The 27,014-nt window shown below is 53.0% G+C and overlaps 1 protein-coding gene across 3 annotated transcripts in view; it reads left to right on the top strand.

Annotated features, from left to right (window-relative positions):
• The first annotated feature begins 3,677 nt into the window (after window positions 1–3,677).
• Window positions 3,678–27,014, top strand: part of RHOT1 (ras homolog family member T1) — a 60,439-nt gene continuing 37,102 nt past the window's right edge. Inside the window, exons 1-10 of one of the 3 annotated variants that reach the window (XM_073563813.1) lie at window positions 3,678–3,925; window positions 20,274–20,332; window positions 20,477–20,558; window positions 20,737–20,780; window positions 20,888–20,941; window positions 23,737–23,789; window positions 23,869–23,977; window positions 24,598–24,699; window positions 24,855–24,953; window positions 25,068–25,176. In XM_073563813.1, the coding sequence (XP_073419914.1) occupies window positions 3,889–3,925; window positions 20,274–20,332; window positions 20,477–20,558; window positions 20,737–20,780; window positions 20,888–20,941; window positions 23,737–23,789; window positions 23,869–23,977; window positions 24,598–24,699; window positions 24,855–24,953; window positions 25,068–25,176 (748 nt within the window). In that variant the 5' untranslated portion in view covers window positions 3,678–3,888. The remainder of the gene's footprint in view (window positions 3,926–20,273; window positions 20,333–20,476; window positions 20,559–20,736; window positions 20,781–20,887; window positions 20,942–23,736; window positions 23,790–23,868; window positions 23,978–24,597; window positions 24,700–24,854; window positions 24,954–25,067; window positions 25,177–27,014) is intronic. The other 2 variants (XM_073563811.1, XM_073563812.1) reach the window with 2 other exon arrangements.

Below are 27,014 nucleotides of genomic sequence, written 5' to 3'. Positions count from 1 at the left end.
CTCTTTGGTCAGACCTCATCTGGAATATTGTGTCCAGTTTTGGGCACCACATTTTAAAAAAGACATCAACAAACTGGAGCAAGTTCAGAAAAGAGCGACCATAATGGTGACCGGTCTGCAAACCCTGTCTTATGAGGAAAGGTTGCAGGATTTGGGATTGTTTAGTTTGCAAAAGAGAAGACTGAGAGGAGACTTAATAGCTGTCTACAAATATCTAAAGGGCTGTCACATTGTAGAAGGATCAACTTTATTCTCATTTGCACAAGGAAAGACTAGAAGCAATGGGATGAAACTGAATGGGAGGAGACACAGATTAGATATTAGAAAAAACTTTTTGACAGTTAGGGTGATCAATGAGTGGAACCAGCTGCCACGAGAAGTGGTGAGTTCTCCTTCAATGGATGTCTTCAAACAGAGGCTGGACAGACATCTGACTGGGATGATTTAGCGAATCCTGCTTTGAGCAGGGGGTTGGACCAGATGGCCCAGGAGGTCCCTTCCAACTCTACGATTCTATGATTCGGCCGTCTCTCCGGTATGCGGCGGCGCTCCCTCTCGGCCGTCTCTCCGGTACGCGGCGGCGCTCCCTCTCGGCCGTCTCTCCGGTACGCGGCGGCGCTCCCTCTCGGCCGTCTCTCCGGTACGCGGCGGCGCTCCCTCTCGGCCGTCTCTCCGGTACGCGGCGGCGCTCCCTCTCGGCCGTCTCTCCGGTACGCGGCGGCTCTCCCTCTCGGCCGTCTCTCCGGTACGCGGCGGCGCTCCCTTTCGGCCGTCTCTCCGGTACGCGGCGGCGCTCCCTCTCGGCCGTCTCTCCGGTACGCGGCGGCGCTCCCTCTCGGCCGTCTCTCCGGTACGCGGCGGCGCTCCCTCTCGGCCGTCTCTCCGGTACGCGGCGGCGCTCCCTCTCGGCCGTCTCTCCGGTACGCGGCGGCGCTCCCTCTCGGCCGTCTCTCCGGTACGCGGCGGCGCTCCCTCTCGGCCGTCTCTCCGGTACGCGGCGGCGCTCCCTTTCGGCCGTCTCTCCGGTACGCGGCGGCGCTCCCTCTCGGCCGTCTCTCCGGTACGCGGCGGCGCTCCCTCTCGGCCGTCTCTCCGGTACGCGGCGGCGCTCCCTCTCGGCCGTCTCTCCGGTACGCGGCGGCGCTCCCTCTCGGCCGTCTCTCCGGTACGCGGCGGCGATTGCTCTCGACCGTCTCTCCGGTACGCGGCGGCGATCGCTCTCGACCGTCTCTCCGGTACGCGGCGGCGCTCCCTCTCGGCCGTCTCTCCGGTACGCGGCGGCGCTCCCTCTCGGCCGTCTCTCCGGTACGCGGCGGCGCTCCCTCTCGGCCGTCTCTCCGGTACGCGGCGGCGCTCCCTCTCGGCCGTCTCTCCGGTACGCGGCGGCGCTCCCTCTCGGCCGTCTCTCCGGTACGCGGCGGCGCTCCCTCTCGGCCGTCTCTCCGGTACGCGGCGGCGCTCCCTCTCGGCCGTCTCTCCGGTACGCGGCGGCGCTCGCTCTCGGCCGTCTCTCCGGTACGCGGCGGCGCTCCCTCTCGGCCGTCTCTCCGGTACGCGGCGGCGCTCCCTCTCGGCCGTCTCTCCGGTACGCGGCGGCGATCGCTCTCGACCGTCTCTCCAGTACGCGGCGGCGATCGCTCTCGACCGTCTCTCCGGTACGCGGCGGCGCTCCCTCTCGGCCGTCTCTCCGGTACGCGGCGGCGCTCCCTCTCGGCCGTCTCTCCGGTACGTGGCGGCGCTCCCTCTCGGCCGTCTCTCCGGTACGCGGCGGCGCTCCCTCTCGGCCGTCTCTCCGGTACGCGGCGGCGCTCCCTCTCGGCCTAAGGATGGAATGGACAAGGCAACTGTTAGGTGGATTCATAACTGGCTTAGTGATCGGACCCAAAGAGTGGTCGTAAATGGCTGCACATCCAGTTGGAAGAATGTCTCAAGTGGGGTACCACAGGACTCTGTCCTGGGCCCTGTATTGTTCAACATCTTTATCAACGATTTAGATGAAGGAATTGAGGGTAAACTGATTAAATTTGCTGATGACACAAAGCTAGGAGGGATAGCTAATACTAGAGAAGAGAGAGAGAGGATTCAAAAAGATATAAATAAACTGGAGAAGTGGGCAGCAACTAACAGAATGGTTTTTAACAGGGAAAAATGCAAAGTACTACATCTGGGCAATAAAAATGAAAAAAGCATATACAGAATGGGAGGAATAGGGCTAAGTGACAGCACATGTGAAAAAGACTTGGGTATACTAATAGATCACAGACTGAATATGAGTCAACAGTGTGATGCAGCAGCAAAAAAAGCAAATGCAATTCTAGGATGTATTAACAGAAGCATACAGTCTAGATCACGTGAAGTCATTATTTCCCTCTACTCCTCTTTGGTCAGACCTCATCTGGAATATTGTGTCCAGTTTTGGGCACCACATTTTAAAAAAGACATCAACAAACTGGAGCAAGTTCAGAAAAGAGCGACCATAATGGTGACCGGTCTGCAAACCCTGTCTTATGAGGAAAGGTTGCAGGATTTGGGATTGTTTAGTTTGCAAAAGAGAAGACTGAGAGGAGACTTAATAGCTGTCTACAAATATCTAAAGGGCTGTCACATTGTAGAAGGATCAACTTTATTCTCATTTGCACAAGGAAAGACTAGAAGCAATGGGATGAAACTGAATGGGAGGAGACACAGATTAGATATTAGAAAAAACTTTTTGACAGTTAGAGTGATCAATGAGTGGAACAGGCTGCCACGAGAAGTGGTGAGTTCTCCTTCAATGGAAGTCTTCAAACAGAGGCTGGACAGACATCTGACTGGGATGATTTAGCGAATCCTGCTTTGAGCAGGGGGTTGGACCAGATGGCCCAGGAGGTCCCTTCCAACTCTACGATTCTATGATTCGGCCGTCTCTCCGGTATGCGGCGGCGCTCCCTCTCGGCCGTCTCTCCGGTACGCGGCGGCGCTCCCTCTCGGCCGTCTCTCTGGTACGCGGCGGCGCTCCCTCTCGGCCGTCTCTCTGGTACGCGGCGGCGCTCCCTCTCGGCCGTCTCTCCGGTACGCGGCGGCGCTCCCTCTCGGCCGTCTCTCCGGTACGCGGCGGCGCTCCCTCTCGGCCGTCTCTCCGGTACGCGGCGGCGCTCCCTCTCGGCCGTCTCTCCGGTACGCGGCGGCGCTCCCTCTCGGCCGTCTCTCCGGTACGCGGCGGCGCTCCCTCTCGGCCGTCTCTCCGGTACGCGGCGGCGCTCCCTCTCGGCCGTCTCTCCGGTACGCGGCGGCGCTCCCTCTCGGCCGTCTCTCCGGTACGCGGCGGCGCTCCCTCTCGGCCGTCTCTCCGGTACGCGGCGCTCCCTCACGGCCGTCTCTCCGGTACGCGGCGATCGCTCACGGCCGTCTCTCCGGTACGCGGCGGCGCTCCCTCTCGGCCGTCTCTCCGGTACGCGGCGGCGCTCCCTCTCGGCCGTCTCTCCGGTACGCGGCGGCGCTCCCTCTCGGCCGTCTCTCCGGTACGCGGCGGCGCTCCCTCTCGGCCGTCTCTCCGGTACGCGGCGGCGCTCGCTTATACAGGGTCAGTAGTGATGCGTTGCTAGGTAACCACCCGCGCGCACAGAGCCTCTGTCACTTCATGCGCATAACTGAGGCCAGGACCCGGGAAGTTCAGGAAGCTGCTCCGTCACGTGACCGGGAACGGCTCCCGCGCATGCGCATTGTTCTCTGGCTGAGTTTCGCCTCAAGCGCTTTGCTCCGCCCATGATGTGACGTCGGTTGTTTGCCCCGCCCTCTCTGTCCCCGCCGGGCCACCGTCCTCAGTCTCCTCACTGCGGGCCGCGCTCTGAGGTGACTCCGGGGTCCCGGCAGCAGGAGCAGGCCGCGGCGCCTCCAACACCGTGCGCCATGAAGAAGGACGTGCGGATCCTGCTGGTGGGAGAACGTAAGAGCGGGGACATTATGCCGGAGTACGGGAGATGATAGAGGAGTGCGAGAGACTATGCCGGATTATAGGAGATGATAGCGGATTATAGGAGATGATAGCGGAGTGCGGGAGACTGTGCCGGATTATAGCGGGGGATGATAGCGGAGTGCGGGAGACTATGCCGGATTATAGGAGATGATACCGGATTATAGGAGATGATAGCGGAGTGCGGGGGATGATAGCGGAGTGCGGGAGACTATACTGGATTATAGGAGATGATACCGGATTATAGGAGATGATAGCGTAGTGCGTGGGATGATAGCGGAGTGCGGGAGACTATACTGGATTATAGGAGATGATACCGGATTATAGGAGATGATAGCGGAGTGCGTGGGATGATAGCGGAGTGCGGGAGACTATACTGGATTATAGGAGATGATAGCGGAGTGCGAGAGACTATGCCGGATTATAGGAGATGATACCGGATTATAGGAGATGATAGCGGAGTGCGTGGGATGATAGCGGAGTGCGGGAGACTATACCGGATTATAGGAGATGATACCGGATTATAGGAGATGATAGCGGAGTGCGTGGGATGATAGCGGAGTGCGAGAGACTATGCCGGATTATAGGAGATGATACCGGATTATAGGAGATGATAGCGGAGTGCGTGGGATGATAGCGGAGTGCGGGAGACTATACTGGATTATAGGAGATGATAGCGGAGTGCGGGAGACTATACCGGATTATAGGAGATGATACCGGATTATAGGAGATGATAGCGGAGTGCGGGAGACTATGCCGGATTATAGGAGATGATACCGGATTATAGGAGATGATAGCGGAGTGCGGGGGATGATAGCGGAGTGCGAGAGACTATGCCGGATTATAGGAGATGATAGCGGAGTGCGGGAGACTATGCCGGATTATAGGAGATGATACCGGATTATAGGAGATGATAGCGGAGTGCGGGAGACTATGCCGGATTATAGGAGATGATACCGGATTATAGGAGATGATAGCGGAGTGCGGGAGACTATGCCGGATTATAGGAGATGATACCGGATTATAGGAGATGATAGCGGAGTGCGGGGGATGATAGCGGAGTGCGAGAGACTATGCCGGATTATAGGAGATGATAGCGGAGTGCGGGGGGTGATGGCGGAGTGCGAGAGACTATGCCGGATTATAGGAGATGATAGCGGAGTGCGAGAGACTGTGCCGGATTATAGCGGGGGATGATAGCAGAGTGCGGGAGACTATGCCGGATTATAGGAGATGATAGCGGAGTGTGAGAGACTATGCCTGATTATAGCGGGGGATGATAGCGGAGTGCGGGAGACTATGCCGGATTATAGGAGATGATAGCGGAGTGCGGGGGATGATGGCGGAGTGCGAGAGACTATGCCGGATTATAGGAGATGATAGCGGAGTGCGAGAGACTGTGCCGGATTATAGTGGGGGATGATAGCGGAGTGCGGGAGACTATGCCGGATTATAGATGATACCGGATTATAGGAGATGATAGCGGAGTGCGGGGGATGATAGCGGAGTGCGAGAGACTATGCCGGATTATAGGAGATGATAGCGGAGTGCGGGGGGTGATGGCGGAGTGCGAGAGACTATGCCGGATTATAGGAGATGATAGCGGAGTGCGAGAGACTGTTCCGGATTATAGCGGGGGATGATAGCGGAGTGCGGGAGACTATACCGGATTATAGGAGATGATACCGGATTATAGGAGATGATAGCGGAGTGCGTGGGATGATAGCGGAGTGCGGGAGACTATACTGGATTATAGGAGATGATAGCGTAGTGCGAGAGACTATGCCGGATTATAGGAGATGATACCGGATTATAGGAGATGATAGCGGAGTGCGTGGGATGATAGCGGAGTGCGGGAGACTATACTGGATTATAGGAGATGATAGCGGAGTGCGAGAGACTATGCCGGATTATAGGAGATGATACCGGATTATAGGAGATGATAGCGGAGTGCGTGGGATGATAGCGGAGTGCGGGAGACTATACCGGATTATAGGAGATGATACCGGATTATAGGAGATGATAGCGGAGTGCGGGAGACTATGCCGGATTATAGGAGATGATACCGGATTATAGGAGATGATAGCGGAGTGCGGGGGATGATAGCGGAGTGCGAGAGACTATGCCGGATTATAGGAGATGATAGCGGAGTGCGGGAGACTATGCCGGATTATAGGAGATGATACCGGATTATAGGAGATGATAGCGGAGTGCGGGAGACTATGCCGGATTATAGGAGATGATACCGGATTATAGGAGATGATAGCGGAGTGCGGGGGATGATAGCGGAGTGCGAGAGACTATGCCGGATTATAGGAGATGATAGCGGAGTGCGGGGGGTGATGGCGGAGTGCGAGAGACTATGCCGGATTATAGGAGATGATAGCGGAGTGCGAGAGACTGTGCCGGATTATAGCGGGGGATGATAGCAGAGTGCGGGAGACTATGCCGGATTATAGGAGATGATAGCGGAGTGTGAGAGACTATGCCTGATTATAGCGGGGGATGATAGCGGAGTGCGGGAGACTATGCCGGATTATAGGAGATGATAGCGGAGTGCGGGGGATGATGGCGGAGTGCGAGAGACTATGCCGGATTATAGGAGATGATAGCGGAGTGCGAGAGACTGTGCCGGATTATAGTGGGGGATGATAGCGGAGTGCGGGAGACTATGCCGGATTATAGATGATACCGGATTATAGGAGATGATAGCGGAGTGCGGGGGATGATAGCGGAGTGCGAGAGACTATGCCGGATTATAGGAGATGATAGCGGAGTGCGGGGGGTGATGGCGGAGTGCGAGAGACTATGCCGGATTATAGGAGATGATAGCGGAGTGCGAGAGACTGTTCCGGATTATAGCGGGGGATGATAGCGGAGTGCGGGAGACTATGCCGGATTATAGATGATACCGGATTATAGGAGATGATAGCGGAGTGCGAGAGACTATGCCGGATTATAGCGGGGGATGATAGCGGAGTGCGGGAGACTATGCCGGATTATAGGAGATGATAGCGGAGTGCGGGGGGCGATGGCGGAGTGCGAGAGACTATGCCGGATTATAGGAGATGATAGCGGAGTGCGAGAGACTATGCCGGATTATAGCAGGGGATGATAGCGGAGTGCGGGAGACTATGCCGGATTATAGGAGATGTTACCGGATTATAGGAGATGATAGCGGAGTGCGGGGGATGATAGCGGAGTGCGAGAGACTATGCCGGATTATAGGAGATGATAGCGGAGTGCGGGGGGTGATGGCGGAGTGCGAGAGACTATGCCGGATTATAGGAGATGATAGCGGAGTGCGAGAGACTGTTCCGGATTATAGCGGGGGATGATAGCGGAGTGCGGGAGACTATGCCGGATTATAGGAGATGATACCGGATTATAGGAGATGATAGCAGAGTGCGGGGGATGATAGCGGAGTGCGAGAGACTATGCCGGATTATAGGAGATGATAGCGGAGTGCGAGAGACTATGCCGGATTATAGGAGATGATACCGGATTATAGGAGATGATAGCGGAGTGCGGGGGGTGATAGCGGAGTGCGGGAGACTATACCGGATTATAGGAGACGATGGCGGAGTGCGGGGGACGATGGCGGAGTGCGGGGGACGATGGCGGAGTGCGGGGGACTATACCGGATTATAGGAGATGATAGCGGACTGCGGGGGATGATAGCGGAGTGCGAGAGACTATGCCGGATTATAGGAGATGATAGCGGAGTGCGAGAGACTATGCCGGATTATAGGAGATGATACCGGAGTGCGGGGGATGATACCGGATTATAGGAGATGATAGCGGAGTGTGGGAGACTATACCGGATTATAGGAGACGATGGCGGAGTGCGGGGGACGATGGCGGAGTGCGGGGGACGATGGCGGAGTGCGGGGGACTATACCAGATTATAGGAGATGATAGCGGACTGCGGGGGATGATGGCGGAGTGCGGGGGACGATATCGGAGCTTTTCTCCATCCTTCTTCTGAATGAAGGACGCTGGCTCGAAAGGCTTTGTAAGATGGGAACATATAAAGATCACTGCTACTCCGTGTATTTCCAGTATGACAACATTTTACTCACCGGTCTCAGAATATATATACATACAGAGGACAGGACAATCAATGTGTGTCGTGCCAGTAGATAACAGGCTCCAATTAAGACGCCAGACGTACATTACAATAGCCGTGGGATTTACAAAGGTGGGGGTAGATCAGAAGTGGGATATCTCGTTTACCTCTGCCCAGGGGGGCAGCCGGTCAGTTGCTGCATTTGGGGTATGCATCTCACATTACACCTATCATACATGCATCTCCTATTCGGTGTGCTGGGGGGTTCTGTAACACGGTTCCCCCTTTTCAGCGACGCGATCGGCATACACAGTCTGATCCTCAACGGATCGGTTTGGGGATGACCGAAGTCTATGGGGTTGGTACAAGTTTCGTTTGTCGACTTAGTCCATCGGCGTTACCAATTTGTTTGCCGAGTCTGTAGTGGATGGTGAAGTCTAGAGGTTGTAGGGCTAAACTCCACCGCAGCAATCTGGCGTTGTCTCCAGAGACCCGAATAAGCCAGACTAGGGGATTATTTTCCGATAGGAGAGAAAACTGTCGTCCATACAAATATGGTTGTAACTTCTTGAGTGCCCATACTACCGCCAGGCACGCCTTCTGGATAATAATAATAATAATCTTTATTTTTATATAGCGCTAACATATTCCGCAGCGCTTTACAGTTTGCACACATTATCATCACTGTCCCCGATGGGGCTCACAATCTAAATAATGGCCGCATATCTTACTTCACGGGGCAGTAGTTTCCGACTCAGGTAAGCTACCGGGTGGGTCTTGACCGTCCGGCCCGACTTGGCTCAGCACTGCCCCCAATCCAAACATAGAAGCGTCTGTGTGAACCAGTAAACGTTTAGTTGGATCGGGTGCGGCCAATACCGGGGTATTTGTGAGGGCGTCCTTTAGCTGGTGGAAGGCTTCCTCACACTCGGGGGTCCAGGTTACCTGGTGGGGTTGGTTCTTACGGGTCAGATCAGTGAGGGGCTTGGCTACACTGCGGTAATTGGGGACAAATTTCCTATAATACCCCGCTGTCCCTAGAAAAGCCATGACCTGGGTTTTAGTGCGTGGGGTGGGCCATTTGGGTATGGTCGCTGTTTCCCACCCAGTGTCTTAAATACTGAACCTCTGCTTTTCCCACGTGACACTTGTTGGGGTTCAAGGTGATTCCGGCCTTGTGGATCCTGTCCAATACTGTCTCTAGGTGATTTAGGTGATTTAGATGCTTATCCCATGTCGCGCTGTAGATGGTGATGTCAGCCAGGTAGGCACAAGCATAGTCCTGGAGACCATCCAGAAGCCGGTCAGCCAGCCTCTGGAAGGTCGCAGGGGCATTCTTCATCCCGAATGGCCTAACTCGAAACTGGAATAAGCCGAACGGGGTGGCAAATGCATACTTGGGAATAGCGTCAGGACTTAGGGGGATCTGCCAGTTGCCTTTGCATAGATCGATGGTGGTCAAATACTTTGCCCCCGCCAGCCTGTCTAACAACTCATCCACACGCGGCATGGGGTATGCATCCGTCACCATTTTCTCACTTAGCTTGCAATAGTCTACACAAAACTGGGTAGTCCCATCGTTCTTGGGCACTAACACTACGGGGGATGCCCAGGGACTGACTCTTCAATGATCCCTAAACGCAACATCTCTTGTATCTCTTGTCGCATCCCCTCTCGTACAGACTCAGGGACTCGGAAGGGGGGTTGTCTCAGGGGGGTCTGATCATGGGTCTCAACCTTGTGTTGTGCCAGGCGGGTGTACCCCGGTCTCTCTGGAAACATCCTCTGTCGCTGCCTCAACAATGCCTCTGCCTACTGTCTCTCCCAGGGTCCTAGGTTTTCTCCCAAGTGTACCTGGTCCCATGTTTTAGACTGAGTCCTCTCCTCTAAGACATCAGGCAAGGGGAGTCCTGCTAAATCCTCTGCTTTGGATGCACAGATGGCCACTACCTCATCAGGGCGCTCCCTGTAGGGCTTCAGCATATTCACGTGGAACACGCGGATAACCCTGGGGTCATCACAATCGGCGACATTGTAGGTGGTGTCGGATGTTTTCCCCACTACCTGGTAGGGCCCCTGCCATGCAGCTTTGAACTTGTTCTGCCTAGTTGGTTTTAACACCAGGACCTTCTGTCCTATCTCAAAGGTGCGCTCTCTGGCCCTCTGATCGTATCATACGCGCTGGCGCCGATGGGCCGCCTGCATGTTCCCACGTACAGCCGAGTCAGCTCCTGTAGGCGGTCCCGGAATTGCAGCACATAGGGCACAATAGGTACCCCTTCTATGGTTCCCTCCCCTTCCCAGTGTTCTCGCACTAAGTCTAGGGGTCCCCTTATCCGCCTCCCGTATAACAGTTCAAACGGGGAGAACCCTGTGGATTCTTGGAGCACCTCCCGATTGGCAAACAGGAGGTGTGGCAAGAATTTCTCCCAGTTTCTGTAGGTCCTGGTAAAAGTCCCAATGAGTTGTTTTAATGTTCCGTTAAAACGTTCACACAACCCATTGATTTGCGGGTGGTACGGGGTGCTTCTAATGGACTTTACGCCGCACAGCTTCCATAGTTGGTTGGTCACCTCTGCTGTAAACTGGGTACCCTGGTCCGAGATAATCTCCCAGGGAAATCCAACCCATGAGAACACCTGGAGCAGGGCGGCCGCCACCGTCTCTGCCAGTATGTTAGGTAACGCAACCGCCTCTGGATACCGTGTGGCATAATCTACCACTGTCAATATATACTTTTTCCCTGACGGACTGGGTTTGGCTAACGGCCCTATCAGATCGACCGCTACTCGGCTAAATGGCTCCTCCACAATGGGGAGGGGGTGTAGTTTGGCCTTGCACTGATCTCCCATCTTGCCAATGCGCTGGCAACTGTCACAGGTCTGGCAGTACTGACGAACATCATAGGTTACCCCCTGCCAAAAGAAGTTTTGTGTCAGACGATGCCTGGTGCGACTGACTCCGAGGTGCCCGGCCAAGGGTATGTCATGAGAGATTCGCAGTAGCTCCTGCCTATACTTCTTGGGAACTACCAGCTGTCGTTTTATAGTGGGGCTCGTCCCTGTGTGGCGCTGCTCTGTAACCCGATAGAGGAGTCCCTGATGCCATACAAACTGTTCCCCTTCCAGTACTCCTCTTCCCTCCTGTGCCTTCCCACGATACCCCTGTAATGAGGGATCCTCAAGTACCTCCCTTTTAAACTCAGCTGGGGTGGCCAAAGAAATGTGTCTCGCTATGGGAATACGTGTAGGGCTGGGATGTCTAACCTGGGCCTCCTCTGAGTGTGATTCCGCCTCCGCAGCTCGAGCTTGTCTCCGGGTGGTCACAGGATAGGTCTCAGCCATAGGGACGACCGAGAATGCAGACAACATGGGCCCCAAGTCAATTCCCAGCAAGACGTCTGCAGGCAAATCCTCCATCAGGCTGACCTCACAAGGCCAACCCCGACTCCCCAGTTCAGGTGAATCCTGGCAGTGGGCAGTTGAAGTATGGCTCCCCCTGCTACACAGACGGCCACTGTCCGGTCCATCTTCTCTTGGTCCCGGACGAGATGAGGCTTCACAAGGGTCAAAGTTGCCCCGCAATCTCTTAGTCCCTGCATACGTTTCCCATTAACCCACACCGCCTGTCGATGCTGTTGTCGATTATCTGCCCGGGCTGCCTGCACGGGGTCTACTTCATGCAGCACTTCCTCCATCTCTTCCACCCCTTGGTTAGTCGTAGCCCCCAATGCCCGGTCAGCTTCGCCCTGGTAGTTGTGTACAGTGGCCCGGTTGACGGTAGCCGTTCCCGCCTTTGGCCACTGGGTACGCTGAGTCCGGTTGGGACATTGTCTTTGCAGGTGGCCCAGCTGATGGCAGGTGTGGCATCGCACCCCAGGGGGACTCTGGTAACCTGGGGTTTTAGCTGGTCCCCCGACAATCTTATGTGGTTTAGGGGCCTCCAGACCCATGGGAGGGCCCCTAGTGACAGTCTTTGATCCGGACAACTGAGAACTCCTGCCATCATGATGTTCATCGGCCAGACGAGCAGCCTCCTCAAGAGTTATTGGCCATCTGTCCCGAGGCCATTCCTGTGTCTCGGGGTTTAGTCCAGTAAAGAATCGCTCTTAACAAGAAGAGCTGGAGGACGTCCTCCATAGTGGTTGCTTGGCTCCCTTGTACCCACTGTAGCAGTGACCGCCGTAGTTTACAGGCCCATTCAGCGTGGGTATCTGTTACCTGTTTTATAAGTCCGCTGAACTTTTGGCGGTATGCCTCTGGTGTCAGTGCATACCGGGCCAAGATCACTTCTTTGACCCGCTCATAGTCCATACAGTTCTCATCAGGTACCGTGCGATAGGCGTCCGCTGCCCGGCCTGTCAGCTTGCTGGCCAGAACCTGAACCCAATCCTCCGGCTTCACTTGATGAAGGGCACACTGCCGCTCAAAGTCCTGCAGAAAGCCATCAATGTCTACCTCTGCCTCCCCCAACTGTTGGAAGGCATTATACTGGATCTTTTTGTGGCTTACTGTTGAAGGTACCTGGTCGAAGGCCAGAGCTCCCCCTGCTCGCTGGCTCTCCGCTCTGCCATCTCCATCTTTGCCAGCTCCACTTTGGTCCGCTCTGCCATCTCCATCTTGGCTAGCTCTATCCTGGTCCGCTCGGCCATCTTTTCCTTCATATCAGTACGCACATCAGCCATCACCTCTCATATGATCTCTACGGCAGGGTTTGGGCCATAGAACGCCAGTCTGTTCTTTACCTCCCTCTGGAATTCGGTCTCCTCCACGTTCACATTGGGGGGCGCTGCACTGTCGTGTTCCATGATGGCTGCTATCAAATCCGCTTTTGTTTTGTTGCTGGCGATCAACCCTCGGGCTTCCACCAGATCTTTTAATGTAGTCCTCTTTAACTTCTGGTAATTATTTTCCATTCAGTCCTTTCATCCTGTAGAAGGTGTATCATATCCCGCCGCTGCCACCAGTGTAACGGGGTCTTCTGTGCTGTATTACCTCTTACATTACCACCCCGTGTTTCAGAAGGTCCACTCTGCTTTTCCTCACTTCTGGATGAAGGACGCTGGCTGGAAAGGCTTTGTAACATGGGAACATATAAAGATCACTGCTACTCCATGTATTTCCAGTGTGACAACATTTTACTCATCGGTCTCAGAATATATATACGTACACTGTGTTCCAAATTATTATGCAAAAAATATTTCCTATTTTCTGTAAATTCCCTCTATGAATTGCCGTCATTGTTATTTTCCCGTCATCTACTATTCTAGTATAATTGCAATGTTTTTGAACAATCTGCCTATGAAAACAGGATATTTTTACAAATAATAAACACTCAGAATGCATGTTCCCAATTATTATACACAGCAGAGTTTTCAGCCTTTTTATTTTTATTTCTGGTCAGTTGTGGAGTTATCAGCATTATCAGCTTATTACAGAATGACATCAAACAGTTTTCAGGTCAGACCTTTCTTCTGGGTGATGTTACATTTGCACATAGGACCCTTGTTGGAAAGAAGCTTCTGAACTCTCTCGTCCATTGGATTTGTCAGTTTTTGGATGGTTTGTGCTTCCATTGTTTGGCATGTGGACAGAATCCCCTCCCAGAGCTGTTGCTTAGATGTGAGCTGCCTCCCGCCATCATAGACGCTCCTTGTGATGATGCTCCAGAGGTTCTCAATGGGGTTGAGGTCCGGGGAAGATGGTGGCCACACCATAAGTTTCTCCTCTTTTATGCCCATAGCAGCCAGAGATGCAGATGTGTTATTTGCAGCAGGAGACGGTGCATTATCAGGCATGACAATGATCTTGCTGCGGAAAGCACGGTTCTTCCTCTTGAACCATGGCAGGAAGTGCTGTTCTAGAAACTCCACATAGATTATGGAGTTCATCTTTACCCCTTCAGGGATCCTAAAGGGGCCGACAATCTCTCTCCCCATGATTCCAGCCCAAAACATTACTCCACCTCCTCCTTGTTGGCGCCTTAGCCGTGTTTTCATGGGGTGTCCATCAACCAGCCATCCTCCATCCATCTGGACCATCGAGCGTTGCACGGCACTGATCGGTGAACAGAACAGTGTGGAAGTCAGTCTTCATGTATCGTTTGGCCCACTGGAGCCATTTCTGCTTGTGTGCAGTGGATAGAGGTGGTCGACAGGATGGCTTGCGCACAGCTGCAAACCTCTGAAGGACCCTGCATCTTGTTGTTCGGGGGACGTTGGAGGCACCAGCAGCTTCAAAAACTTGTCTGCTGCTATGACAAGGCATTTTTGCAGCTGCTCTTTTAACCTGACGCAGTTGCCTGTTGGAAAGAGTCCTCAGTTTTTCCTTATCAGCCGCACACGTGTGTGCTGGGAATCAGCGACATACTTCTTGATTGTGCGATGATCACGATGAAGTGTCTTGGCAATGTTGATTGTAGTCATGCCTTGACCTAAATACTCCACAATTTGTTGCTTCTCAGCAGCCGACACATCCTTTTTCTTTCCCATTTTGGCAAAAAATGCAGGCTGCTTAATAATGTGGAACAGCCTTCTTCAGTAGTCTTGCCGTTATTTGGACACACCGGCCAAACTAATGTGCACAGGTCTCTGCAATTGCTTTCAGTGATATAAAGAGCCCTGACACACATCACCAGCAATGAGTGTAAATGACAAACTCTAACCTTATCACTCCGAAACTCTTTTTGCATAATAATTTGGAACAGTGTACAGAGGGCAGGACAATCAATATGTGTCGTGCCAGTACATAACAGGCTCCAATTAAAGGCCCCGTCACACATAGCAATCTTGCTAGCGAGATCGCTGCTGAGTCACAACTTTTGTGACACAACAGCGATCTCACCAGCGAGATCACTGTGTGTGACAGCGATCCGCGACCGGCCCCACTGCCGGGATCGCTGCAAGAAACCTCTGGACATTTTTTTCGTCGCTGATCTCCCGCTGGCCAGCACGCATCGCTGCGTGTGACAGGCGGGAGACCAGCGATCAGCTGTAAAATAATAAAAAAAATATTGTTATTCTCACCTTCCGGCGTCCCGTGCAGTCTTCCCGCCTCTCTCCACGCTCCCGGTTCCAGTAATCCTTTGCAAGAATGACCGCGAGAGACTTCGCGATCCCGCGAGAACGGACGTCATCGCGGTAATTCTCGCAAAGGATTACTGGGACCGGAGCATGGAGAGAGGCGGGAATGCTGCGCGGGATGTCGGAAGGTGAGAATAACTATATTTTTTATTTTAATTCTAATTTTGACATGAATATGGCATCAGCGCTAACGAACACAGCGATGCCGCGCGCTCGGCATCGCTGTGCTAATCGCTGGTGAAGCTGTCTGTTTGACATCTCACCAGCGATCACATAGCGACTTACCAGTGATCCTGACACGTTGATATCGTTGTCGGGATCGCTGGTAAGTTGCTCTGTGTGACTCCAGCTTAAGACGCCAGACGTACATTACAATAGCCGTGGGATTTACAAAGGTGGGGGGAGGTCAGAAGTGGGATATCTAGTTTACCTTTGCCCAGGGGGTCGCAGCCACTCGGTTGCTACATTAAGGGCATACATCTCCTATTCGGTGTGCTGTAACACCCCTAATATCCCACATCATCCCGTCAGCCAGAGCCACCGGACTACTACCCCTAATATCCCACATCATCCCGTCAGCCAGAGCCACCGGACTACTACCCCTAATATCCCACATCATCCCGTCAGCCAGAGCTACCAGACTACTACCCCTAATATCCCACATCATCCCGTCAGCCAGAGCCACCGGACTACTACCCTTAATATCCCACATCATCCCATCAGCCAGAGCCACCGGACTACTACCCCTAATATCCCACATCATCCCGTCAGCCAGAGCCACCGGACTACTACCCCTAATATCCCACATCATCCCGTCAGCCAGAGCCACCGGACTACTACCCCTAATATCCCATATCATCCCATCAGCCAGAGCCACCGGACTACTACCCCTAATATCCCACATCATCCCGTCAGCCAGAGCCACCGGACTACTACCCCTAATATCCCACATCATCCCGTCAGCCAGAGCCACCGGACAACTACCCCTAATATTTCCTGCACGCAACCTCCGATCCTCACAAGATCTCCTTCTCTACTCCCCTCTTATCTCCTCTTCCCACAATCGCATACAAGATTTCTCTCGCGCATCACCCCTACTCTGGAACTCTCTACCACAACATATCAGACTCTCACCTACCATCGAAACCTTCAAAAAGAGCCTGAAGACCCACCTCTTCCGACAAGCCTATAACCTGCAGTAACCACCGATCGACCAAACCGCTGCACGACCAGCTCTACCCTCGCCTACTGTATTATCACCCATCCCTTGAAGATTGTGAGCCCTCGCGGGCAGGGTCCTCTCTCCTCCTGTACCAGTTATGACTTGTATTGTTTAAGATTATTGTATTTGTTTTTATGTATACCCCCCTCACATGTAAAGCGCCATGGAATAAATGGCGCTATAACAATAAATAATAATAATAATAATAATATCCCACATCATCCCGTCAGCCAGAGCCACCAGACTACTACCACTAATATCCCACATCATCCCGTCAGCCAGAGCCACCAGACTACTACCACTAATATCCCACATCATCCCGTCAGCCAGAGCCACCAGACTACTACCACTAATATCCCACATCATCCCGTCAGCCAGAGCCACCAGACTACTACCACTAATATCCCACATCATCCCGTCAGCCAGAGCCACCGGACTTCTACCCCTAATATCCCACATCATCCCATCAGCCAGAGCTACCGGACTACTACCCCTAATATCCCACATCATCCCGTCAGCCAGAGCCACCGGACTACTACCACTAATATCCCACATCATCCCGTCAGCCAGAGCCACCGGACTACTACCCCTAATATCCCACATCATCCCGTCAGCCAGAGCCACCGGACTACTACCACTAATATCCCACATCATCCCGTCAGCCAGAGCCACCGGACTACTACCACTAATATCCCACATCATCCCATCAGCCAGAGCCACCGGACTACTACCCCTAATATCCCACATCATCCCGTCAGCCAGAGCCACCGGACTACTACCTCTAATATCCCACATCATCCCATCAGCCAGAGCCACCGGACTACTACCCCTAATATCCCACATCAGCCTGGGGTCAGAACCAGAGCGCTGAGTGGAACGGTCCTAACTTCCATACCGGGGATCCCTTTAAGAGAGGCCTGGGGTCAGTATCAGAGCGCTGAGGGATTTACCCTAACTTCCTTACCAGAGATCCCTTTAAGAGGGAAGATGTGCCTATGGCAGTGATCCCCAACCTGTAGCTCGGGAGCCACATGTGGCTCGCAGTCCCATGAATTGTGGCTCGCGGCTGTCTGAATTAGGTCCAGGTCTAGCAAACAGGTATGAGGAGCACATCTCAAAATGGTGAATTGTGTGAGTAGCCCTGCACAGAAGAGCAGAAATCTGGATGCACCTATACTGGTCTTAGGGGTTTAGAGATGTTTTAGGTGTGGTACGCTGGAGGATGGTACTACCTGTTAGAGGAGGTGCTCAAAGCTGGATATGACAGTGTGTTGGCAGTCCTTGATGGGACAATACTGAATGGGGGATTGTGAGAACCCCTGGATCTCAGTGTACTGTTTTGGAGTAATTTCTGTGGAAAAGCTTTGGTTATCATTATATCTGTAATTGGGGCTTTGGTTGACACTACTTTGAAGGAGATGGGAGCTGGATGTGGCTCGCGACCCTCTCTCTAAGCTGAATGTGGCTCGCGACCCTCTGTCTAAGCTGAATGTGGCTCTCAAGGTCAGAAAGGTTGGGGACCACTGGCCTATGGGATGGAGGATGTGTGATGGGTATTTGGGCAGGGAGGGGGGGATTCATTTCTGTTGTGCTCACTGCTCCTTTCTGGGGACAGACAATGGCTGGGAGCTTATGTTCCCAGGAATGCTAGATTTCTCCCACCATGTCACTGTCTGCTGAGGTGTTGTGGAGTGGGAAAACTGTTGCTCATAGCAACCCAATCACAGCTCAGCTTCTTTTAAACAGCTCTGGTGGCATGAAAGATGCTTAGTGATTGGTTGCAAGGAACGCTGTTGCTCATAGCAACCAATCACAGCTCAGTTTCTTTTAAACAGCTCTGGTGAAATGAAAGATGCTTCGTGATTGGTTGGTGATACACACACACACACACACACACACACACACACACACACACACACACACACACACACACATACATTCAATTTTATATAGATTATCGCTGATCTCCTGGAGATTATACCGTGATTATCGCTGGTCTCCTGGAGATTATACCGTGATTATCGCTGGTCTCCTGGAGATTATACCGTGATTATCGCTGGTCTCCTGGTGATTATACCGTGATTATCGCTGGTCTCCTGGAGATTATACCGTGATTATCGCTGATCTCCTGGAGATTATTCTGTGGTTATCGCTGATCTCCTGGAGATTATACCATGATTACCGCTGATCTCCTGGAGATTATTCTGTGGTTATCGCTGATCTCCTGGAGATTATTCTGTGGTTATCGCTGATCTCCTGGAGATTATTCTGTGGTTATCGCTGATCTCCTGGAGATTATTCTGTGGTTACCGCTGATCTCCATGAGATTATACCGTGATTATCGCTGATTTCCTGGAGATTATACCTTGATTATCGCTGATCTCCAGGAGATTATACTGTGATTATTGCTGATCTCCAGGAGATTATACTGTGATTATTTCTGAACTCCTGCAGATTATACCTTGATTGCTGCTGGTCTCCCAGAGATTATACTGTGATTATCCCTGATCTCTTGGACATTATACTGTGATTATCCCTGATCTCCTGGAGATTATACTGTGATTATCCTTGATCTCGTGGAGATTATACTGTGATTATCCTTGATCTCCTGGTGATTATGCTTGATCTCCTGGAGATTATACTGTATTATCACTGATCTCGCGGAGATTATACCGTAATTATCGCTCATCTGTGATTATTGCTGATCATCTGCAGATTATACCTTGATTATTGCTGGTCTCCCAGAGATTATACTGTGATTATTGCTGATCTCCAGGAGATTATGCTGTGATTATTGCTGGTCTCCCAGAGATTATACTGTGATTACCGCTGGTCTCCAGGAGATTATGCAGTGATTATCCCTGATCCCTTGGAGGTTATACCGTGATTATTGCTGATCTCCAGGAGATTATACTGTGAATATTCCTGATCTCCTGGAGATTATACCTTGATTATTGCTGGTCTCCTGGAGATTATACCGTGATTATCGCTGGTCTCCTGGAGATTATACCGTGATTATCGCTGGTCTCCTGGAGATTATACCGTGATTATTGGTGATCTCCTGGAGATTATACCGTGATTATCGCTGATCTCCTGGAGATTATACCGTGATTATCGCTGATCTCCTGGAGATTATACCGTGATTATCGCTGGTCTCCTGGAGATTATACCGTGATTATTGCTGGTCTCCTGGAGATTATACCGTGATTATCGCTGGTCTCCTGGAGATTATACCGTGATTATCCTTGATCTCGTGGAGATTATACTGTGATTATCCTTGATCTCCTGGTGATTATGCTTGATCTCCTGGAGATTATACTGTATTATCACTGATCTCGCGGAGATTATACCGTAATTATCGCTCATCTGTGATTATTGCTGATCATCTGCAGATTATACCTTGATTATTGCTGGTCTCCCAGAGATTATACTGTGATTATTGCTGATCTCCAGGAGATTATACTGTGATTATTGCTGGTCTCCCAGAGATTATACTGTGATTACCGCTGGTCTCCAGGAGATTATGCAGTGATTATCCCTGATCCCTTGGAGGTTATACCGTGATTATTGCTGATCTCCAGGAGATTATACCGTGATTATCGCTGATCTCCTGGAGATTATACCGTGATTATCGCTGATCTCCTGGAGATTATACCGTGATTATCGCTGGTCTCCTGGAGATTATACCGTGATTATTGCTGGTCTCCTGGAGATTATACCGTGATTATCGCTGGTCTCCTGGAGATTATACCGTGATTATTGCTGATCTCCTGGAGATTATACCGTGATTATCGCTGATCTCCTGGAGATTATACCGTGATTATCACTGATCTCCTAGAGATTATACCGTGATTATCACTGGTCTCCAGGAGATTATACCGTGATTATTTCTGGTCTCCGAGAGATTATTCTGTGGTTATAACTCCTGTGGTTTGTACTTTGTTTGCAGCCCGCGTGGGGAAGACCTCGCTCATAATGTCGCTGGTCAGTGAGGAGTTTCCGGAGGAGGTGAGGGGCCAGACTGACCTTGTAATTTTTGGTGGTTGTGGTGGGTGTACATGCCGGGTATGCATCAGAATCTGGGGCCGGTGATGACTCGGGGGAGCTGTGACAGCAGAGGTCCAGACCTTTTTTCTTCTGCAATGCTTTTAGGTTCCTGCTCGCGCTGAGGAGATTACAATCCCAGGAGACGTGACCCCTGAGCGGGTTCCCACCCACATTGTGGATTACTCAGGTAAGTGATCATACCCCTGGTGCCTCGCTGCGGTCATGGGATGGAACAGAGTAAATCCAAGCACACAACATATTGATCTGCAGACCACTTGCAGAGTTGTCCACCCCCTGGTAGAGACCTGCGGAGTGATGTCTGGTCTGACCCCATCGGCAGATTGTGTCCTGTCTTCTCTTCACAGAGGCGGAGCAGACGGATGAACAGCTGTATAATGAGATCTCGCGGGTAAGACTACAACCCTCATCTGGAGCACAGATCCACTCATCTCCCCAGCGACGCGGTCATCTCGGTAACCCCCTGCTCTTACCTTTATTCTGCTCCGTGTTCTGCAGGCGAATGTTATCTGCATCGTGTACGCGGTCAACAACAAGAACTCCATCGACAAGGTAAGAGGAGCATCTGACTACTGCCCCGTTAGCTGCGTCCTCCCTCTCGCATCTTTTCTCTACCTTGTCTTTCTGCCACCTCCTCCCTTTTTCTTCCTCTTGGCTCCTCCCTCTCTCGCCTCATTTTGGCTTCTCCCTCCATTGCCTTTTCTAGGCCCCTGCCTCTGTTGTCTCCTCTTTGCTCCTCCCTCTATTCTCTTCTTGGCTCCTTCCTCTACTGTCTCCTCTTGGCTCCTCCTTTCTATTGGCTCCTTCCTCTATCGGCTCCTCTTTCTATCGGCTCCTCTTTTTGTCTCCTCTTGGCTCTTCCCTTTTATTGGCTTCTCTTGGCTCATCAGTCCCTCTTCTTCATACTGCCTTCTCCCTCTTACGCCTCCTTTTGGACTCTTCTTCCTCTTGGCCCATCGGCCCCTCTTACTCCTTTTTTACTCCCTATGTCTCCTCCTCTTGGCTTCTTGCCCACCCCTTTTTTTTTTTCCTCTTGGCTCCTTGCTTCCCCCGCTTCCTCCCTTCTCTTGGCTCCTTGCCTCCACCCCCCTTCCTCCTCTTGGCTCCTTGCTCCCCTCTCCTCCTATTGGCTCCTTGTCCCCCCTTCCTCCTCTTGGATCCTTGCCCCACCCCCTTTCTCCTCTTGGCTCCTTGCCCCCCCTCCTCCTCTAGGCTCCTTGTCCCCCCTTCCTCCTCTTGGCTCCTTGGCCCCCCCCTTCCTCCTCTTGGCTCCTTCGCCCCCCCTTCCTCCTCTTGGCTCCTTGGCCCCCCTTCCTCTTCTTGGCTCCTTGCTCCCCCTTCCTCTTCTTGGCTCCTTGCTCCCCCTTCCTCTTCTTGGCTCCTTGCTCCCCCTTCCTTCTCTTGGCTTCTTACCCCCCTTTCTCCTCTTGGCTCCTTACCCCACTTTCTTCTCTTGGCTCCATTTCCCCCCCCCCCTTCCTCCTCTTGGCTCCTTGCCCCCCTTCCTCCTCTTGGCTCCTTGCCCCCCTCCTCCTCCTCTTGGCTCCTTGCCCCCCTCCTCCTCCTCTTGGCTCCATGCCCCCTCCTCCTCCTCTTGGCTCCTTGCCTCCCCTCCTCCTCTTGCCTCCTTGCCCCCCCTTCCTCCTCTTGGCTTCTTGCTCCCCCCTCCTCCTCTTGGCTCCTTACCCCCCCTTTCCTCCTCTTGGCTCCTTGGCCCCCCCTTCCTCCTCTTGGCTCCTTGGCCCCCCCTTCCTCCTCTTGGCTCCTTGCTCCCCCTTCCTCTTCTTGGCTCCTTGCTCCCCCTTCCTCTTCTTGGCTCCTTGGTCCCCCTTCTTCTTCTTGGCTCCTTGCTCCCCCTTCCTTCTCTTGGCTCCTTACCCCCCCCTTCTCTTGGCTTCTTACCCCCCCCCTTCTCTTGGCTTCTTACCCCCCCTTTCTTCTCTTGGCTTCTTACCCCCCCTTTCTCCTCTTGGCTCCTTACCCCCCATTTCTTCTCTTGGCTCCTTACCCCCCTTCTCTTGGCTCCATGCCCCCCCCCCATGCTCCTCTTGGCTCCTTCCCCCCCCCTCCTCCTCCTCTTGGCTCCATGCCCCCCCTTCCTCCTCTTGGCTCCTTGCCCCCCCTCCTCCTCCTCTTGGCTCCTTGCCGCCCCCTCCTCCTCCTTTTGGCTCCATGCCCCCCCCTTCCTCTTCTTGGCTCCTTGCTTACCCCCCCTTTCTCCTCTTGGCTCCTTACCCCCCCTTTCTCCTCTTGACTCCTTACCCCCCCTTTCTCCTCTTGACTCCTTACCCCCCCTTTCTCCTCTTGGCTCCTTACCCCCCCTTTCTTCTCTTGGCTTCTTACCCCCCTTTTTTCTCTGGGCTCCATGCCCCCCTTTCTTCTCTTGGCTCCATGCCCCCCCCCCCTTTCCTCCTCTTGGCTCCTTGCCCCCCCTCCTCCTCCTCTTGGCTCCTTGCCCCCCCCCTCCTCCTCCTCTTGGCTCCATGCCCCCCCCTTCCTCCTCTTGGCTCCTTGCCCCCCCTCCTCCTCCTCTTGGCTCCTTGCCCCCCCTCCTCCTCCTCTTGGCTCCTTGCCCCCCCCTCCTCCTCCTCTTGGCTCCTTGCCGCCCCCTCCTCCTCCTCTTGGCTCCATGCCCCCCCCTTCCTCTTCTTGGCTCCTTGCTTACCCCCCCTTTCTCCTCTTGGCTCCTTACCCCCCCTTTCTCCTCTTGGCTCCTTACCCCCCCTTTCTTCTCTTGGCTTCTTACCCCCCTTTTTTCTCTGGGCTCCATGCCCCCCTTTCTTCTCTTGGCTCCATGCCCCCCCCCTTTCCTCCTCTTGGCTCCTTGCCCCCCCTCCTCCTCCTCTTGGCTCCTTGCCCCCCCCTCCTCCTCCTCTTGGCTCCTTGCCCCCCCCCTCCTCCTCCTCTTGGCTCCATGCCCCCCCCCTTCCTCCTCTTGGCTCCTTGCCCCCCCTTCCTCCTCTTGGCTCCTTGCCCCCCCCTTCCTCCTCTTGGCTTCTTGCTCCCCCCTCCTCTTCTTGGCTCCTTACCCCCCCTTTCTTCTCTTGGCTCCTTGCTTCCCCCCATTTCTTCTCTTGGTTTCTTGTCCACCCCTTCCTCCTCTTGTCTCGTCCCACTTCTGACCAGGGCTTCTGCCAAACCTCCGACTCCCACTCCGACTACTTAATTTCCATGACACCGACTCTGACTCCAGCAAAATCAGCTCCAACTCCACGACTCCGACTCCACAGTCCTGCTTCTGGCCCCTCCTCCTCTTGGTTCCTCCTCCAAGTCTTCTGGCTCTTAGCTCCTCCTTTTCCTTCTGGCTCCTCCCTTTATGGACTTGTCTGATTTGTTTTCGGCTGTAGGTCACCAACCATTGGATTCCTCTGATTAATGAACAGATGGACAAGGACAGCAGGTGATGTGGGGTCTGTGGGCCAGTGCGGATATGTGGGGGTCCTCTACTCTGCAGTAACACGTTCTGCCTCCTGTGTTAGGATCCCCCTCATTCTGGTGGGGAACAAGTCAGACCTGCAGGATTACAGCAGCATGGAGACCGTTCTCCCTATAATGAACCAGTACTCTGAGATAGAGACTTGTGTGGAGGTAAGCTGGTGGTGGGCCAGTGCCGACCTCAGGGATGGAGGGCGAGGCCTGCAGTAGACTGTGAGGGGAATGTTAAACCAGTGTTCATGGTGCTACATGTGCCGGCTTGCTCGAGTCCCTCGTGCCTGCTTCCTCAGATACTGTCTCCTGGGGCGGCCGCATGTAGTGTCCGCTGGGACGGTCTCCTGTGGCGGCCGCCTGTAGTGTCCGCTGGGACGGTCTCCTGCGGCGGCCGCCTGTAGTGTACGCTGGGACAGTCTCCTGTGGCGGCTGCGCATAGTGCGCCCTGGGACGGTCTCTTGGGGTGGTCACCTATGGTGCGCGATGGGACGGTCTCCTGGGGCGGTCACCTATGGTGCGCATTGGGACGGTCTCCTGGGGCAGCCGCCTATGGTGCGCCCTGGGACGGTCTCCGGCAGCTCGTAGTATAACTGGGTCTGTTTGTATTGGACTGGATTTGGATTATTATAGACTGCTGTGGTTGAGGACCACAATTCCCTTTCTTAGGAATGTGGGGGTCTCAACAGTGGTCCCCTCTACATAGAAGGCCTGGTGATCTGTTGGGGGTTACACTGCTGGGATCGTGCCTGATGGGAGTGATTTCTTGTGTCTTCTCCCAGTGTTCAGCTAAAAACCTGAAGAATATCTCGGAGTTGTTTTACTACGCACAGAAAGCCGTGCTGCACCCCACCGGCCCCCTGTACTGCCCCGAGGACAAGGAGGTATCACCGAGCATTCAGTAGACGGCCTGTTGTAACATATGGGAGGGGGAGCTGTTGTAACACTTAGGAGTGTAGAGATGGAGGCTTGTTTTGGGGGGGGTTACACATCGGGCCTCGTGGTGCCACCCTCCTGACTGCAGCCATTATCCCCTCAGCTGAAGCCGGCCTGTGTGAAGGCGCTCACCCGCATCTTCAAAATCTCTGACCTGGACAATGACGGGATCCTGAATGACAGCGAGCTGAACTTCTTCCAGGTACCGCGTGAGATGAAAGGGGTGGCATCCCCAGTGACCTGTCGGCCCCCTTCACTCCCCCGACCGTCAGCCCATTTGTCCCTCAATCCCTCAGCCACCTTCTGTGTCTTACAGAGAACATGCTTCCACATTCCCCTTGCTTCACAAGCTCTGGAAGATGTGAAGAACGTGGTGCGCAAGAACGTCCATGATGGTGTTTCCGGAAACGGGCTGACTCTTAAAGGTGAGGAGATACCAGGGGCGGAGCTCCTGTTGCAGGAAGCTTAGATACAGATGAGTAGTGGATACATGAGCAGAGTACTGACAGCTTGGATACACATGTCTAGTGGATACGTGACGCCGTTGTCTTCTGCAGGTGGCTTAGATACAGGTGACTAGTGGATACGTGATGTAAGATCCTGGATGGCAGATATGTGTCACCGAGGTGGTTGGCCTCGATAATGTGAAGTCTGTACCAGTCACACTAGGTTACTGAGAAGGTTAATATGACTGGATTTTGTGTCTGAGATTTAGGAGCAACCAAAAGAAAGGTTGTTCCTATAATCCAGCCCTGGGCTTTCAGGCCTAATAACAGCAGCTGGGTTAGCACAGCAAAGTGGCGTTACGGCTGGTGCTGAACAGAAATATGTTTGAATGGTGAACACGCTTAAACTGCTTGAGCTGCTACTGCCTGAAATACTGAGATTGGTTAGGCTGCTACGTTTATTTTGTCTCATTGTACCTGAAGAAAGGACTGTGTGTTATTCGGTTGTACTGGAGAAATGATGATTTCTTTTTAGACCTGTAAAGTTTGACACACAGTGAACCTTATACTGTTTTGGTATAAAAACCCTGTGGATGTGTCTATCCTAAAGGTGACCAGAGACCTGAATCCCTACAATTGGTGGAGAATGCGGGCATGAAGTCCCAAAAAGCACAAGAGATTATAGTTTAAAGACTGACTGTCCTGAGTAAAGGCAGCTACAGCGTTGCAAACACGGTCTGAGAGAATGGAGGCCTTTCTGAAAATGACTCTGAAGGACAACACTGAGGCTTTCCAGACTATCTTTGAGAGGGTGGCAGATAGATAGAAACTCCCCCCAGAGTAATGAACAGAGGTCCTAGCTCCATGCCTTACAGGGGAACTGCTGTAAGTGTACTACGACCTTGCCTTGCAGGATGCCAACGAGTACGGCAATCTGAAGGTGGCGATTATGGATCGTCTGGGCAAAACCCAGGCAGTCAGGTCAGTGCAGGTGGACCTCTGGTGCTACCAAAGGGACGAGCCTTCCTGGTCCCATATGTGGCACTTGGTGCAAAAACGGCACTGGCCTGAGGCCTGCTCTCCAGCACAGATGGTGGAAAGAGTGGTGGTGCACTGAGTTATACACCCGCTACCTAAATCCATGCAAAACTGGGTTGCCCAAGGAGATCTCCACAATGCAGATGACCTGGTGGAAAGATAGTTGGAGAACTCCCTGAGTAATCAAGGAAGTCTGAGAACTCCTAAAAGAAGGGGCCCAAGTCCACATCTGAGGGGCAGACAAAGACCCAGGAAGGGTCAGTGCGGATATCAATCTCGTACCATTTTCTTCTGGAGGTGTCAGAGCCTGGTCATATATCGGCCCATTGTCCTATGACCTCAGACCTGATGGACTTCTCCAAAGGACCTCTCATTTTTTTTGCACATCCCTCGTGCCGTACGTCACTTTTGTGATGAACCTCAGTTGTACCATGAATGGCATTACTGTGACTGGACTCAAGGAAGTTTGGTGACACTGGTGGTGGCCACACTTCTGCATGTGCTAGTGCCTGGGAAGAGGTTGGGGGTTAAGTGCATCCATGGAGATCCCATGGTCCATGTGGATATGCTCAAAGAGGGTATCGGGTACTTGTGTTAGTTCCCATAGTGGAGAGCAAGTTTCTTACCCAGTGGCCATGACACTATGGGGTAGTAGAAAAGGTGGGAGAGGTCAACTGTATATTTCACCGACCAGGGAAAAGGAAGCCCTTCCCGATATATCAACCTACTAATATCTTGGAAGGATAGGGACCAGAGCAAAATCCCTTGCTTGTTGGCCC

The sequence above is a fragment of the Dendrobates tinctorius genome, unplaced genomic scaffold (assembly GCF_039654945.1).
Source record: "Dendrobates tinctorius isolate UK_male_01 unplaced genomic scaffold, ASM3965494v1 ptg000399l, whole genome shotgun sequence".
NCBI classification, from domain to species: Eukaryota; Metazoa; Chordata; class Amphibia; order Anura; family Dendrobatidae; genus Dendrobates; species Dendrobates tinctorius.
Note: the sequence above shows the minus strand (reverse complement) of the source record. Positions and strands in the feature narration are given on the sequence as shown.